Genomic DNA, 16,258 nt, shown 5'->3' on the forward strand with positions numbered 1-16,258 from the left:
TTGTCTGACCACTGACGATTCAACAGGGTCTAAGAGACAGCTGGACGTGAAAAGATGGAGGGAGAACAAATTGAAAAATCCCCCTGAGCCATCACCAGCTCCTGCAAAGTACATATATTTTTGAGTAGATTAGTACTCACACTGCTGCTGCCTTGTCCTCCAGGTTCAATCATGTAGGTGTGATTGCCATCGAAAAACATCCCACTAAAAGAAAGAGGGGGCAGAGGGAGAGATGGCATGAGAGCACATATCAACACCAGTTTCTGTTGTTTTATTCATCACTTAATGAAATAATGCATCTGAATTTCACTCTTCCTCAGATATCAGTGTGATAGATTAGCCACTTCAGTGCTTGCCCAGGGGGTTTACTGTATTATTGGAGCATTTGTCAGAGTAATAACTGTAATGTTCTCTTACAAGGTGCTGTTTTTGACAAAATCCTCTGCTGTCTTTATTGCTGTATTATATGTACAGCTTAGGAGGGGTGAAGAATAATGTGAAACCAAAGGTCATCCAGTCATTTCAGAGGTTCCCCCCACACAGCATAACTTAAAGGTCACTTAAGGATTTTATCTCTGGAACAGTAGCTAAGAATGGTTGGACTGGTTGACCTCAAGTTGCAGTGATTCAGATGTCTTTGAAAAAGGACACATTTTGAAGAAAATCAGTGAAACCGTTTATTGACAAACAAAGACAAGTGCACATCCACTCATACAAATTTAAAAACTCTAAATACATTCATGACAATGAAGTATGAGAGAAAAGGCCATGGCACACATGCAAAGCAATCATTTTAAAAAGTCATATCAATTTCTCATTTAGCAGCCGTTTGAAGGTCTTCCTGTCTCCACCCGTCAGCCTGCGTGCATGCGCACTTGAATGGACATCAGCCATTAATTAACTTTATCTAAAGCTTTTAGGAGATTGGTCAGGTCACACTGCGAAGTCAGGGGGGTAAACACTGCAGGTACTCACAATCTGTCTTTTCTCTTCCAGCTATCGCTCTCTAAGCTTTTTTTCCTGCCTCTTTCTGGCCTTCAACACACACCTTGTTCTGGTCTAACATTGCACCTGCTGCATTTTATACAGAGAGAGAAAAGATGTCTTTTGTGTCAGTGTGTAGGTGAATCTTACATGTAATTCTGCAATTAATTTTAACAAAATTAAAGGTTTGATCAATTTTTGATATTTATTGGCAACTAAAGAGCCTCAGGCGTTGGTAGAGATCAAAAACAGAGACAAAAGAGAGAAAATATTGGACTTGGATTCACCAGGTGGTCAGAAACATGACTTCAGATGAATGATTATGTTGATCTGTAACTGGATGTGTAAATAAGCAACTGTTTGCCAACAAGTTAATTATATCAACTTAATATGTGATTATATATCAGTGATGTTTCTGTTTCACCCCCAGTGGCAGACAAAACCAATTATTGCAGGTTTAAGGTTTAAAAACAAGTTTTGTGGGCTTTAAAGCTTCACCACATAATTTTGTCTATCCAAAGTGTCCCAGATGAAGCTCACTGTTGTTCTAAATTAAAAGCATGTTTTGACTTGGGTCTAAGTTTTAAGTCAAGATTTGAATTTTTGCTTTTCTGAGAAAACCAAAGTGTTCATTTTGGTAATTTATAAATCAGCCAAACAATTTCCATTTCCGTCAAACGAGTAGAACTCGCATGATGCTTTAAACAGGAACCTGAGTCAACAGTGCAGCAGACAGCACTATCCCTCCATATAAGGCTAATAGCAGTATTGCATTGCAGGGTAAAGTTTCTGTGTGTGTGGGGGGGGGGGGGGGGGGACAGAGAGAGAGAAAAATAGAGAAAGAGGGAGAAGAGAAACAGAAAGAAGAGAGAGCTGAATGTATGTTATGGTAAACACCTGACTCAGCATAAGGGAAATAGTCTCTCCCTAATGTCTAACCCCCTGACATCACAATGCACTCCCTTAACCCCCTGCCTCTCATTGTCTCTGCACACTTGTGTATACAGGGTATATTATGGGTGTGTCTCTGCCTCCTTTATAATGTCAGTTTGTCTCTTTCCACATTAGGAAAAAAAAACAGAAACCCAAATTACAATCAAATCAAAGAAATACAAATTCTACAACAACTAAAACTACTAATACTGCTGTCACTAATAATAACAATAAGCATGACAGCAGCTTCATTATTAAAAAGTCAGTTTAGCTTCCTCAGCAAGTATCAATCTGATTTCTCCCTGCTTTCCATAATCAGATGACTTGATGAAGTATTTTGTTTATTTAGCCAGTCATTATGTTGAAGCAAGATATATTGAGCTGGAACAAGATTTTATAAGACGTAATGGGTCGAGAGTGATTTAAGATGTTTTCAGAAGCAACTCAAAGGGATAATTAGGTGTTATATACTCTCTGCTGTGACAGCTAAAGACTTCATTAAGCTTAGATCTCTCCATCATCACACCTCAGACCTTAAATTTACCAGTATGAGCACTGAAAAACCTACCACACACCTACCTCTCTATTTTCATAGAGAAATTTTCATTGTTGTTCAATATAAAATGTCCAATCATCACAACTAGACATGAATTAACACACAGTACTCCAGGTCCAAACACTAACAAGCATAATGACTCACATCATGAATATAAGAATTATATTCAGAGGTGGACTGTTTTCTTCACTTGTTTGCTGATACACTGCAATAAATTCTGCTTCCTTTCCTTTTTGCAATTACTTTTTAGGACGCATAAATAATTCATGTTACAAAACAGCAAGTGCAAAAATAAATATAGTGTGTTAAAGGTCCAAAGTATTACTGGAGCAGTGAGGGGTTTTTGTCTTACGTTCACAGTTCTAGGAAAATACAGTTTCCTTTCAGGAAATGTGTGTAAACAACTGTGAAAAACGGTACTACATGCGCCTGTTTTATACTTAATTATTCATAGATGCCTTTTTTATGCAAGTGGTATATTGTCCACATACAATGACGTTTACTACCGTATAATACATTTCTGCCCTGGAGGATAGCCACTCTTGCATCTCCCTTCTTCATACACAAACACTAACTCCTATTATACATATACAGTGTACATGCATTCCTCCCAGCAGGCCTTGTTTCTGGTCCGTCTTTCTGACGGGACGAGCACTGCTTTAGAGCACAAAAGCTAAAAATAACAACACTGAGAGGAGAGGAGAGGAGAGAAGAGAAGAGAAGAGAAGAGGTGAGGTCTGAGCAGCACCTGCCTGTGTGAATGATAATCTGTGTACTGCAAAATGCAGAGAGACAGAGAAGAGCTAGCTAAAACTAATTACACTGACCTAATGGATAAATGGGAGCAAGGCCCAGGACACAGCATGAACAATGTTGGCTTCACACATAAGTAAGTCACAAACACATGATATTTGTACTTACTGCAATCCATGACAAGTTGACAGGGCCACAAAGGAACGAGGGATGTCTCTGACCTTCCCTTGGTAGTAGCAGTGCTCTCCACCCTGTGAGCAAAACACAAACAACACACAGATTAAGATCAGAAACATGGCTGCCTCCTCATGTGTTTCATACTGTCAAACAGTGAAATATTCCACTTGCTGCAAACATTTCTATATTCTATTAGTAAATTAGTCCAGACTGGTCAATCACACAAAATTCATTTGCTAACACACACACACACAAGTGCAAGCACAATCTGGTGTAGATATAAGATAAGATAGACTTTATCCCACCTGTGGGAAATTCACGTTACAGCAGCAAGAAACAAGGGTGACCAAAATAGAAAAATAAAAATAAAAAATATAATATAAGAAAGGCACAGAAGTAACAAAATTAAAGTGCAGCAATCAGCATTAGAAAAAGTCTCTGTAATAAATAGAAAATGTGCAGTTGTGAAATGTGCAGTCGTAATATAGGAGAAATGGTGATAATCATTGAGGTAGATTAAATTATGTGCAAAATAAAGTGACCAGAAAAGTGGAGTCCGAAGTTTCAGGTTTATTGTTGGGTCAGTCTGGTGTTGTACAGTCTGATGGCTGTTGGAATGAATGACCTGCGGTATTGCTCCTTTTTGCACTGCGGATGCAGCAGTCTGTTGCTGAAGGAGCTGCTCAGGTCTCCCAAAGTCTCATGCAGGGGGTATGTGCACACAGTGTACGTTTATGCATGTTTGTGTGGATTTTGCACATTGAGCTTAACCCATTCACATCCTATCATCTGTGTGTTAACTGCTCTGCAACTTCTTTTTTCTCTTCCCAGCTTCTCCACAATAACAAGCCACAGCATCGGCCAGTCACAATGTTTTTTTTTTCCATTTCTATTGTTGTCAACCACTCATTCTCTGTGTCTTCACTCTCTGTCTTCATCTGTCTATATGCATGTGCAGTGTGCATCTCTTCCTCTCTCTCCAAGCGTAAACACACATTTATTTTCTATAGACGTGTATGATGTCTAAGTGTCTAAGTGCTCTGCAGGCCATCTCTCTCCTGGTCCATTTCTCGCTGCCTAACAGCCATTAGGCAGGAAGCTGGTCTCCCTGAGGAAACACAGCTTTTATCAGAGGATCAATTTTTGCCCTGCAGTCTAATGCTGTGCACAGCAACGCTGCTACGTCCACTTCTGCCTCCAGCTCTCTCTGTGGACTTCATCCATGCTTGTCTTATTGGTTTGTGTGAGGATGCATGTTTGTGTGTGATGTTGTTATTAAACTACATGGGCAAAAGTATCTGGAAATCTGATTTATGGGCATTATTATGTTGCATTATCAGCCCCCTCCTCCCCCCTCTGGGAAGGCTTTCCATGAGATTTTAGATTCTGGCTGCTGGAATTTTTTTCTCATGCTGTCATAACAGCATTAGTGAGGTTGAGCGCTGATGCTGGGCAATAAGGCCCGGTACTCAGCCTCCGTTCCAGGTCATCCAAAATGTGCTGCATGTGGTTGAGGTCAGGGCTCTGTACAAGCCAAGTCAAGTTCTTCCACTCAGAAGTGGGAAAGTGATTTATTTATCTGCCTGGCTTTGTACACAGGGGTATGTCATGATGAAACAGAAAAACAGTGAGGCTGGGTCTTTCCATTGGAAAAAACCCACCCTACAGTACCTCTAAGGCTCACTGATTACACTTTTATACCTGGTTAATACATTATATCTCAATATAATACATAATATCTCTTTCTAGAATCCAGAAAGTTACATATTTTTAGGGATCAAGCAAGTGAGATACAGCATGTTTATTTGATTTTTATTTGATCTTTTGGATTGAGCCAGGCTAGTCATTAAGCTTATGCTAAGCTAACCATCTCCTGAATGTAGGGTCACATTTACTATACAAACCACCTTCAGCAAAAGAGTAAATAAGTGTATTTCCAAAAATATCAAACTATCTAAGATTACCCCTATCAAGCCTCACAAGTGCATAGATTAGAGCCTCAAGCTTTAAACTGTAATTTATGTTGAAATCAAGAAGGGATAAATTCCTTTTCATGTGCTGCATTCCTCTGTTTGTGTATGTGTGTGTGTGAGAGAGAGAGTGTGAGATTGTGTATGTGTGTAGCACTCATCTGCATAAACAGCTATAATTGAATTATAGGAATTAAATTGTGTCAGCCATGCTCATGCCATTGCTTTGTTGTTTAGTTACGGTTCTCAGGTTCCTCACTCTCTCTCACTTCTAATTGTGTCACTCCTAGCTATAATTTCTGAATCTGATTATAGGACACAAGAAATATGCTATAAAATAGATGCATGAAATACTAATCCTAATTCTCTCTCTATCTACTTCTTCTATTCTATTTCCACAATATCACCAATATCTAAGATGACCAGAACTGACAAATAAAGCTAACAGCTGTGCATTACTGGCAAACGAGGGGAAAAGACTGTGTATGCTGACAGAGAGAGAGAAAACACATAAATGTAATACAACAAAAGAAGCTGTACAAGTTCGGTAGATGAACCTAAATGGAGCTACAGGTGGAGGCAGATGGGCTGGGTCCAGAGACGTAGAGCAAGAGTGAAATGAAGAGATGAGGAGGGTGAGAGAGAGAGGCTATTTATAAGTGGCGCTGTGCTCTACTATCCCATAGTCTCTCTTCCTCCTGTCGCCCTGAACCTTCTGCTCCACTTCTCATCAAACCAAGAAAGCACCCAAAACGCAGCGCTGTGGGTACATCCTCAGAGTGAGTGTGTGTGTGTGTTGCTAATTTAGTCTGATCTGTGTTCTCCTCAGACCCATATAAGAGTGATTAATCATCTAATCTAACAATGCACAATGAAAAGGTCGAGGTCAGACACTTGGTAAACAAGTAGGACACTCTGCCCTCTGAGTGTCTGTGAAAGTTTCAGCACCACAACTAGATAATGAACAGGAATAAGGAGATCACACAAATATACATACATACTTTACTAATCATAAAAGAAAAAACTGTATTTGCATATGTGGAATTCATGTACAGTATTTATTCCTGCTTATCCCTAATTATCACTAATGTACGGAGGGATATACAAAAAATATATATATTATCAGACTAAATAAATTTGTCAACTATTAATGACTTTTGTTATTTCCCTCTGAAGTACTCTCCCTATCCTTTTAAACATCCCTGGCTGTATTAGGTCATTGTGGGAAAGCTGCAGAGCTGCAGGACTGTTTTATGACAACACTGCATTTTTATATGATGGGAGTTTCCATATTAAGGCCAATAGACTCACTCTATAAACAAACACTTAAAGGTTCTCTATAATGAACCCAACTATTACCATGACTGTCATGATATAATTTATTTAGTATGGAAAGTTTTAAACTGTATATTTTGTTCTTACAGACTGACTCTCACTTGTTTGTAGTGTTCTATACCTGTTTGTATTATTCCATCGACATATTTAGGACAAAATGTGTGATAAATTTCAGGATATCTATTGTATCCAATTGTAACTATTGTTGCATTGTACACTGCAAATAAACGCATAGTTTTAAGCTGACATTTCAGCATGGTTTTTCGATTGATTGTCCAGAATATCTCTTATATCATGAGATAAATAAATGAGTGATATAAAATGACCTATACATTGTTATAAGTTCTAGCCTTTTAGTCTTACTGGAGTCAGTGTAATCAGCGGAGGAAAGTTTCTACAATCGTTGCTGGGCACGAAAAAGCTCTCAACATTCGAGCAAATGTGATTTTACATTAATAACTCAAGATCTCCATTTCAGACAGCTGTATCATCATGATAGCTTTAGCTGAGCTGTGCAAAGTTTCTGTGGGATGAACAAGGATTTGGGATTTATGCTGCATTCTGTGCAATAAACCCAAACTGTGGAGGGAAAGCTAGAACTGTCACCACATTTAGCTGCATGTATTGCCTCTACTACCTGTGTACTACATGAAAGGTCTGCAGTGGACCTATCAGAGCAGCAGCTGAGTTACAATGGCTGACATTTCGACCTCTACAGTGAGCAGAGTAACAAACAGGGGCTTGGCTCATATTAACCTTCCTGAACAGCAGCTATTAATAAAAGAGGCAAAGTGGCTCAACTATTTAAAAAGGAAACAATGACAATAGATTTTGCTGACAGAATACATTCTGGATATTAATCTACGAGGTGAATTAATTCACAGAAAGATTGCTTTATAATAAGTTCCATAATTACGAATGACCATATCATATAATATGTGGTGTAATAATTTGGATCATTCTCTGTAAAGTGTCTAATATTGAACTAATCTGCTGCTTAGCTGAGTAAATCCTGACCATTATAATCCCTCCTCTTATGTGATATAACACAACGCCTCAGTGGGTGTCCCGTAACTGAAGTCCAGATTTTAGAGGATTATCACAGCAATCTTAATGTCATGTTAGTTGAAGGTTTAGGCTCTATCTACAGTTCCACTTCCAATGAAATCTGAGATGAATGAAGACTGTGTGGCTGTGATTTCACTCTGTGTGCAAACATTCTCATTGATTAACCAATGAAAGGCTCAGTGAGGAAGAAGAACCTGCAGGGTCTTGAGGAAATTGCTGCTTTATAACATACAGCTGAGAACAAATCTTCAGTGGAGATGATTCAGCCTCTCTCCTATTTTTTTTTTTTTTTTTGAGTCGGGTAATCAAACTCTACAGATTACATTTAGACCTGCCTGAGAACTGATCACAAATTAAACCAGATTATCTCCAAGGATTTGAATGCCATGGCTCTGCCTGTATTAACACCTTGTAAGATCTTAATGTCAAGACCCGGGCACCATAAAAACACTGTGGCCTCCACTTTAATTGCAAATAATCTGATGGTTAAAGTGTGAGTGAGTATAAGGAGATGATGATGATTTGCAGAATCTTACATTGGTGACGACAGTCTTCCCTTTTTCTGACAAATGCCTCTCCACGTATCCCGAAGACAGCAGATCACTGGGAACAGAGAGCAAAGAAAAAAAGAGAATTAAAGATAAAATTTGTGTTTTTCATTCAAGTGTCACTCGGTTATTCAAGTATGCTTGTATTTTATAGGATAATTGTATTCTGTCTTGGCAGCACGGAGAGCTTCAGAGCATCAACCCGGCTAATTATGACCAGCGTACAGGGACAAGGCTATTTCCTGCACACAAACTCACACAAACACAATTATACAAATCCAGCCTTCTAGCAAATGTCTGGTGAGTGGGCGTGTGTGTCTATCAGAACAATGAAGGACAACTGAAGGTCAGTAAGGAGTAAAAGAGGTGACACAGGCAGAATAGGAAGGAGGCAAGAAATAAATTGAGAGAGTAAGGAAGAGAAAGAGTGGCATAAATAAGAGGAAATCAGTCTGTGTGTGCTTTCTCAGCAGAGCTGGACCCAAGAATCCCAACGGAGATACACATCGTGGGCCTAATCTGAGACAGAGATGTATGAGCTATAGAGCACACAAGCACAGCCACACCGCCACACACACACACACACGCATACAGAGGAATGCAGCACATGAATAGGGATTTGTCCCTTCTTCACCTTTTCTCCAGATAGAATACAGTTAAAAGTTTTAGCCTCTTATCTTACAAAAAAATAACCTGAACATGGACACACACACAAACAGGCACACACTCACCTACACATAGACACAAATAAGTGAGAGTGTGCTCTTATTTCTTTATATATACATTCAGGTATGTCAGAGCCAACAATAATCTGAGGCTTGAGTATTCAAACAACCAACACACACACACACACACATCAAATACTAAGAACAAATAAAGTCAACAGTACAGAGCAGCATAAATTACTGGCAGGACTTTTGTGTTTATCAGTACGAGTACGGGTATTGGCAGAAAAATGTGCAACCAAAACAGTATGCAGTGTCTGAACAGAACGCTTGCCACACTGAACCAGAGAGCCATCACTCAACTCAAACTTCCTGTCAACATCCAGACATCAACAGGAGACAAGTAGGTGGGATAAATTTTCACCTTGTTCTCAGACAAACAAAGCGGCCTCTTGTTCGGTGTCACACAAACAGATTTGGGGGTGCAGTGAAGGAGAGAAAACATGGTTGAAAGTTTTAGGAAAGGGACAATGCAAATATTATAAATTACACACCTCACTCCCATCCCTAATGCAGATTAATACACATTAGACTGCCCTAATTTACAATATTTATGAAGAATAACAAACATAGGGCTAATACTGAATAATTTAAAATAGAGGAATCAAGCTGTGTTTAGTGTTTCAACATTTTACTTCTCATTATTTTCATAATCATCCAATTTGTGTTTTTAGGATTTACTGAAAACAAGTTAAACAAGTTAAAAGAAATTTAGGAAAACGTTTCACAGAACTTTGGGCTGTACAAGAGATGATTAGTTACAGACATAAGGGCCCACAAATCTGATCAAAAATATATTATATTGTATATAAGATCTTCCTTGAAATCTTCCCATGTGTCTCCATGAGTTGTGGAGGACTGTGCTGAAAAGAATCAAGTTTTACCAAGGAGAAGGGTGTCAGAGTCTTATGTTTAATACCCTAAATACCCTAAAAATAATAATAATAATAAATAACCTCACTTGGTAAACATATACAAGAAAATTGATTATTTGACCAAACTGCTCCTAGATCAGAAGGCATCACTCACTCTATCCCAGAAGTTTTCAAAAAACCTGACTTAAATCGTTTCAGAAGAAAGTTACTGTAACGAACTAAATGGAGAAAACAATATCCTTATGAAAGTACAGACAAAAGAACAGAACGAGAACACAACCGCACCAGAGTGCTGCAATAAGGCCTATCCTCTTGAAGGTTGTAACACTCCAGTCCAGTTAAAAATGGTTAAGACAGGTGTTTAATCCACGTTATGGGTATTTAGGAGAATGCTGTGTAGAGCATCATTGATGTACACCAAAATTTGTAGAATAGATTTGGTCATAGGACTTAAATATTCCTTGACAATCCTTCAATATTCAGTGTGCGTTTCTCATCTTGAATTAATTCAAATCTGTGCAGCAACAATCTGTCTTTTCTCTGTGGTTGGTCAGGCTAATTGTTATCACCACTATGTCTCAAATCATATTTCCACTGGACCACAGCAGTAATCAGCCTCATTACTCCCTTGAGCTGCACTGATAAATTTCTATAAAATGAAATTCAGGAGGTAGACAAAATAACAAACACCTCATGGAAGAGAACAAACACTGAAGGAACTCAATCACAGTTATAAACTCTGTTACACTGGCAAGTCGTACAGGACTGCATGAAGAAATTTACAGATCTGGTAAGATTCACTTACCACCTTTTTCTGTGCTTTCAACCACAAAACGACCATGAGATAATGTGGAAAGCTCAGAGAAAGCTGCTAAGTGGATCTTGAGTTGAGTTTGTGTGTGTGTGTGTGTGTGTGTGTGTGTTTGGAAGTTGTTACCTAAAGATGACAACACGACAACACAATGTCTTGTTTGTACACATCAGTTGTTAGCAAAGATTTAACTAACAAGATCTGGCATGTGAATCAATGAGAGAATAGGAGGAGCTGACAAGCAGAATTTGTTACTTCTTGGACAGTCATGCTAGTTGTTTCCCCCTGTTTCCAGGCTTTGTGCTAAGCTAAGCTAACCAGCTGCTGACGACAGCTTCATATTTACTGTACAAACACAAGTGTGGTAACTCAGCAAGAAAGCAAATAAAGGAATTTCACAAAACATTACACCACTAATTTAAGTGTTATTTTGTGTTTTGTAATATTTTGTCTCCCTCCTCCAGGGTAAATTTTGATAATGCTGTTTAAAGACTCAGTTTATAAGTCTGCTTTGTCACAGACCACTGCAAAATATTAATAACTCTATTTCTATATCCACCATTTCAAAAACGGCGATACCTTCGACAAAAGGACCAACTGCGGTGTTGAAAGCAAAGAAAAATCAGACTTTAATGAGTCATAATAAGACAGGTGACAAGAAACTCTTTTTTTGAAGGCTTGTGGGTCAAATATTAACCAAGCTTTCTTTCAGGAGGCAAAAGTTTTCCAAAGATGATATAATGTATATAATTCAAGTGAAATGCCTGACATCAGCGTGCACACATACACGCACACGCAGGGGGGAGAAAGGCTGCTTTCTAAGATGACTAATGGGCAGTTTGCTATGGCAATAAAACCCATGCAGGGAAAGTGGAGAGAGAGAGCGAGATAAAATGGAAAGAGAGAGCAAATGGCCGTCAGGGGGGGAATAATAAGACAGAAGAAGGGAAGGAGGCTGTGAACATTAAAGAGAGGGAGGGACAAGGTGTGAATGCAGGGCTCAGGGCTCTAACAGACATCACATCGTACACCGCAATGAAGCTCTCTCCTGAAAATCCCCTGTGATATTGCAGGCAACCCCCATTCAACACCCTTCACGCCCTCTAACCTCAGATCACACATCACACACATCACCTCAGACTTACAACAACACTGTGCGAATTAAACACTCCACGACTCTCAAGACACCAAGTAACATTTTATCAACACTTTGCATCAAAAGAACCGCCATCAAAATATTCATACACTCCTGTGATGAAGACATTCAGAGCATGTGCCAGTCCCTGGGTCACAGGCGTGCTCTGTTAGCCTTTGTTCTGCTGGGATGTGTGTTTAAGATTCAGAGCTTGTGATCTTTATACAGCCCCATGCTGAGCCCAGATTGGGGGGGGCAAGTGAAAAGCATACTGAGGCAGCATGGCAGACACACAGGCCTCTAATGGACGACGCTGATAACAGATTTCAGCTTTAATTGTTACGGGATTTAAATAATTTATATGACAGACAAAGACGCAAACTCAGCCTCGACCCCAACCCCCATTCTGACGCACGCACACACACACACACACACAAATATAGAAAGATCTCTCCGCCAATGCATATTATACACCCTCTCTTCCTGTTAACATGCGTATAAATGTAAAACTGTGAGTGACCTCTTTGTAGCTTTACCCTGATATGCAAACACAAAAACAAGAAACAAACACGCAGGCTTCTACTCGTGCACTGTTTGCATGTGCTTTATCTCTCTGTGGACACAAACGCTGCAAACTTTCAGCATAAATGATGATCAGATGAACGCGATTTGTAAAATGAAGCTGATTAACAAGCAAAAACAGAAAAAAGAGAAATGAGGCAAAACAGAAGTAGAGGCAATTATGCTGAAAATGCAATAAATGATCATCATAACATTATGAATTATAAAATTATCACAACATTTAAGACATAACAGATTTGTGGTGATATATTTCTGAGACATCTGGAACCTCTGTGCGGACCAGACGAGTGGCTGAAACAAAGACCAGGCAGTTTTCTGTCTCATTCTCTCAGCTCATTGGGTTTTTAAATACTCTGCTTAACCTACACGGCACTGGAGCTTTCTTGGCACCGTCGCCGCGGCAACATCTGTTTGAGAGCTGGCATCCAGCTGTCAATCAACCCTGGAGGAGAATTCGGAGGTGGATCCACAGACACTCCACTTTCAGCTTACAACAGTGCACAGGCAGACCTAGAATAACCATTTACATAGCAATCACATCCCTCTCGCTTTCTCTACACTTTAATGTCAGCCATCCCACACACACACACACACACAAGCACACACACACACACACACACACACAAGGAAACCTAAGAGCGCCATGCTGCTTTAGCTGGGAAAATGTTGCACTGAAAAGCCTTATTCAACTTCATTAAGTGGGTCTTCAGGAGGTAAAAACTGACTGCAACGGGCTGTGAACCAGTTGAGTGTACAGAGTCCGTCTCGCTGTCACTCACATCAAACTTCCATCCTTCATTTACAGCATTTTGTTGTGAGTTGCTCTGGGCAAAGACATCTGCTGTGGCAACCCAGTTCGATTTCCTGAAGTGAATCATACACATACACACACGCATAAACTTAGTTTCTGTGTGGTCTAAAATTCCTCTCACGATCTGTGTCGCCAAGCACCACCGTGGCACTGGGATGAAAAAGAGCACAAAAAGGCTAGATTGGCAGGACTAATGTTTGTGTGTGTGTGAGTGAGTGTGTGTGAGTGAGTGGATTGGCACAAGTGTTGGGGTAACAGTCTTTTTCATTGCTTTCTTGCAGTCTTTTCAAAGACTCCTCTTAAATACACTCAACATCCCAAAACACACAAACATATGTATGAGCTCGTAAAAACGAAGCTTCAAAATTAATCAGAAGCATCCATACAGTCATAGATATCATTCATATGCACACAGGCGTTGCAGTCATCAAATGGACTTCTGCTCCAATATATGGATTTGCCATTTAACCTGGTAATAAAAGGGCAACGCCACACAAAGGACTGAACATGTGCTGTGTCAGGCGTCCGTAATGAGGATGGGGGGGGGGGGGGGGGTGCTGAGGGCATTACAGAGAGGGGAAAGGATAAGTGCACAAGGGAAAGCATGAGGGGGATGCAGAAAGATGGAAAGGTGGATAAGAGAAATAAAGATGTGAAAAGGACTGAAGGAGAGAAGGGGGGGGGGTTCTCTTTGGGAAAAGCTGCAGCTGCTCTCACCTGCCCACCACCCCCTTCTCTAGCCTCACCCTCCCTCCCACTGAGGCCTCATTAAAGGTCTCCAGGCTATAATTCATTCACTCTCCAATCACTTATCAGACATGCAATTCCACCAGCACACTCACTGGGATCCCTGCTCTTATTACACAGGGAATACTCAATGCTCACAAACAAGAAATACTGATGCTAATAGAAGAGCAAAACAGGAGAACTCAAAGTGAGAGCTCACAGGCCTATTCCTGCTCACTGTAGACTTGGGTCCATTATGCAGTTTAGTATACAGCACGCGACATACAGGCCAAACAGAGCTGACTCCTGAATTATGCAGTGGATGGGGATGTTGTGGGCACTAAGGAGAACATGCAGATCCAGATCTGTGACAACATGTGGATTGTTAGTGAACTCCATGCCATGTAAACAGAGTTATTAGAGACAGGGAGACAGACGTTTGGAGCCCTGTATACTTGAGACCAAGCAGTCAAGCCCTGTTTACTTTTTATGTTCAACTGATGACATTATTCAGTTTTTTATGCCTTTATTTTCATCCTTTCATGTGTGTGTGTTCTTCATCTATCCACAGACTCCATCAGATTTTGTGCAGTGTAAAATTCAGTTAAATAGTTAATCTCTTGACAGTAAACCATACCATACTCAACAGAGAAAAGGGAGTAATCTATGAGAGACAATAGTCTTTCGAGAGGCATTAGTGTCTTTTCCTGCTGAGAGAACAACAGTCTCCCTCCTGTCTCAGTCTTCAGCAAGATCCGGCTCCTGGATCTCTCTTTGTCTCCGCTAATCCTCCATACTGAGTGAGACGGCTCGACAGAGGAGACGGTGAATAGAGGGGTAAAAAAAAGGAATTTACAGAGATAAAGAGAAAGAGAGAACGATAGAGCAGAGAAGGGAAGGCTGGTAATTCCATGCCTGATGTCCTGAAAAGTCTACAGACATAAACGCTGCCCTTAAAGGGCTGAAGGGATGGTTGGTCGGTTGTTCCATCACTTTGGCCCAGACTGAAATATCTCTATGGGTGGTGGGGGATGGGGTCTATGTTCCCCGGATGAATCCTGCCGACTTTGATGATTCCTCTAGTGCTACCATGAGGTTCACTTTGAATTTGAGTGAAATATCTCAACATCTACTGGATGGATTACCATAATAATTAGCAAATGTTAGCATGCTAACACGCTAAACTACGATGGTGAAAATGGTCATTCTATTTGTTAAACATTATCATTCTGATATTAGCATTAAGATCAAAGTATAGCTTCACAGAGCTGCAAGCATGGCCACAGACTTAAAGCACTGAAACTGTTTTTGGTCACCGTCATTGTCCAACCTGTCTAACACAATTCAAATGTAAGTAATGAAGGACATAATGTACAGTCTTTGTTCTGTGTAAAAGTTGAGCTGAAGCTAATATGAGGCTTCATATGGACAAATCAAGTGAGTATCTCCCAAACTTAGTCTTTTTAATTCCCTTTTTGTGACAGTGATTCCTCTCTGAGCCACAGCAGAGGGATAGTAACACAAAAAGGGGATTTGTTACTAAAAAGATTACAACTTTGTAAGAAACCCATTTGACTTGACAAATTCAGATTGATGAAGCCTCAAGTTAGTTTGGCTGAATTTTGGACTACAAGTTTCAACAAGGACGGTGGATTTTGCATCCCATCACTTATATTGGAATTGCACAGGGAAGCTGTCTCTTAACATCCAGTAGGAACACAAAAGATTATTACAGTCACCAAAAACTGCCACAGTGTACATTAGGGCAAGTGAGTATTGTTTTAACACAAACTGGGAAAAATGTCTTTAATCTTAACCTAACATTGTTTATATGTTCACAGAAATGCCTATAGAAGCTCTGCAGGACCTTTTTACTAACGCATCCTCAAACATGACACACATCTACACACTGTTACTGTTAACATCTGTGTTGCTATTTGTTCTTCTACATTAACCCTGCTCACCTCCATAAAATTAATCTGTATCCACCTCCCTGACACACACCACAAACTCTGCAAAACTCATTCAGACACACACAAACATGCACTCACTGCCTTACTAGCAAACACTGTACTGAGTATACAGAGTCCTGCCTGTGACGCTGAGCCACTTAGCAAACACTATCCATAATATACAGTTTGTGAGCAGTGCATTAGCTCAGACACACTCACACACACAAACACACAAGCACGAAGACATAATTTCCTATGTGATAGCTAAAGCTATGAGCTTAAGTGTCTGCATGTGTGTGATCAGACAACACACAGAT

At 40.0% G+C, this 16,258-nt stretch overlaps 1 protein-coding gene across 3 annotated transcripts in view; it reads right to left on the reverse strand.

Moving 5' to 3' along the window:
* The window catches only part of adam22 (ADAM metallopeptidase domain 22), a 61,586-nt gene that overhangs the window by 33,122 nt on the left and 12,206 nt on the right, over positions 1-16,258 (reverse strand). For all 3 annotated transcript variants that reach the window (XM_018686112.2, XM_018686108.2, XM_018686109.2), the window contains exons 4-6: positions 8,313-8,379; positions 3,395-3,477; positions 141-204 (exon numbers count right to left, since the gene is read on the reverse strand). In XM_018686112.2, coding sequence (XP_018541628.1) covers positions 141-204; positions 3,395-3,477; positions 8,313-8,379 — 214 coding nt within the window. The remainder of the gene's footprint in view (positions 1-140; positions 205-3,394; positions 3,478-8,312; positions 8,380-16,258) is intronic.

The sequence above is a fragment of the Lates calcarifer genome, linkage group LG15, assembly GCF_001640805.2.
Source record: "Lates calcarifer isolate ASB-BC8 linkage group LG15, TLL_Latcal_v3, whole genome shotgun sequence".
Taxonomy (NCBI): domain Eukaryota; kingdom Metazoa; phylum Chordata; class Actinopteri; family Centropomidae; genus Lates; species Lates calcarifer.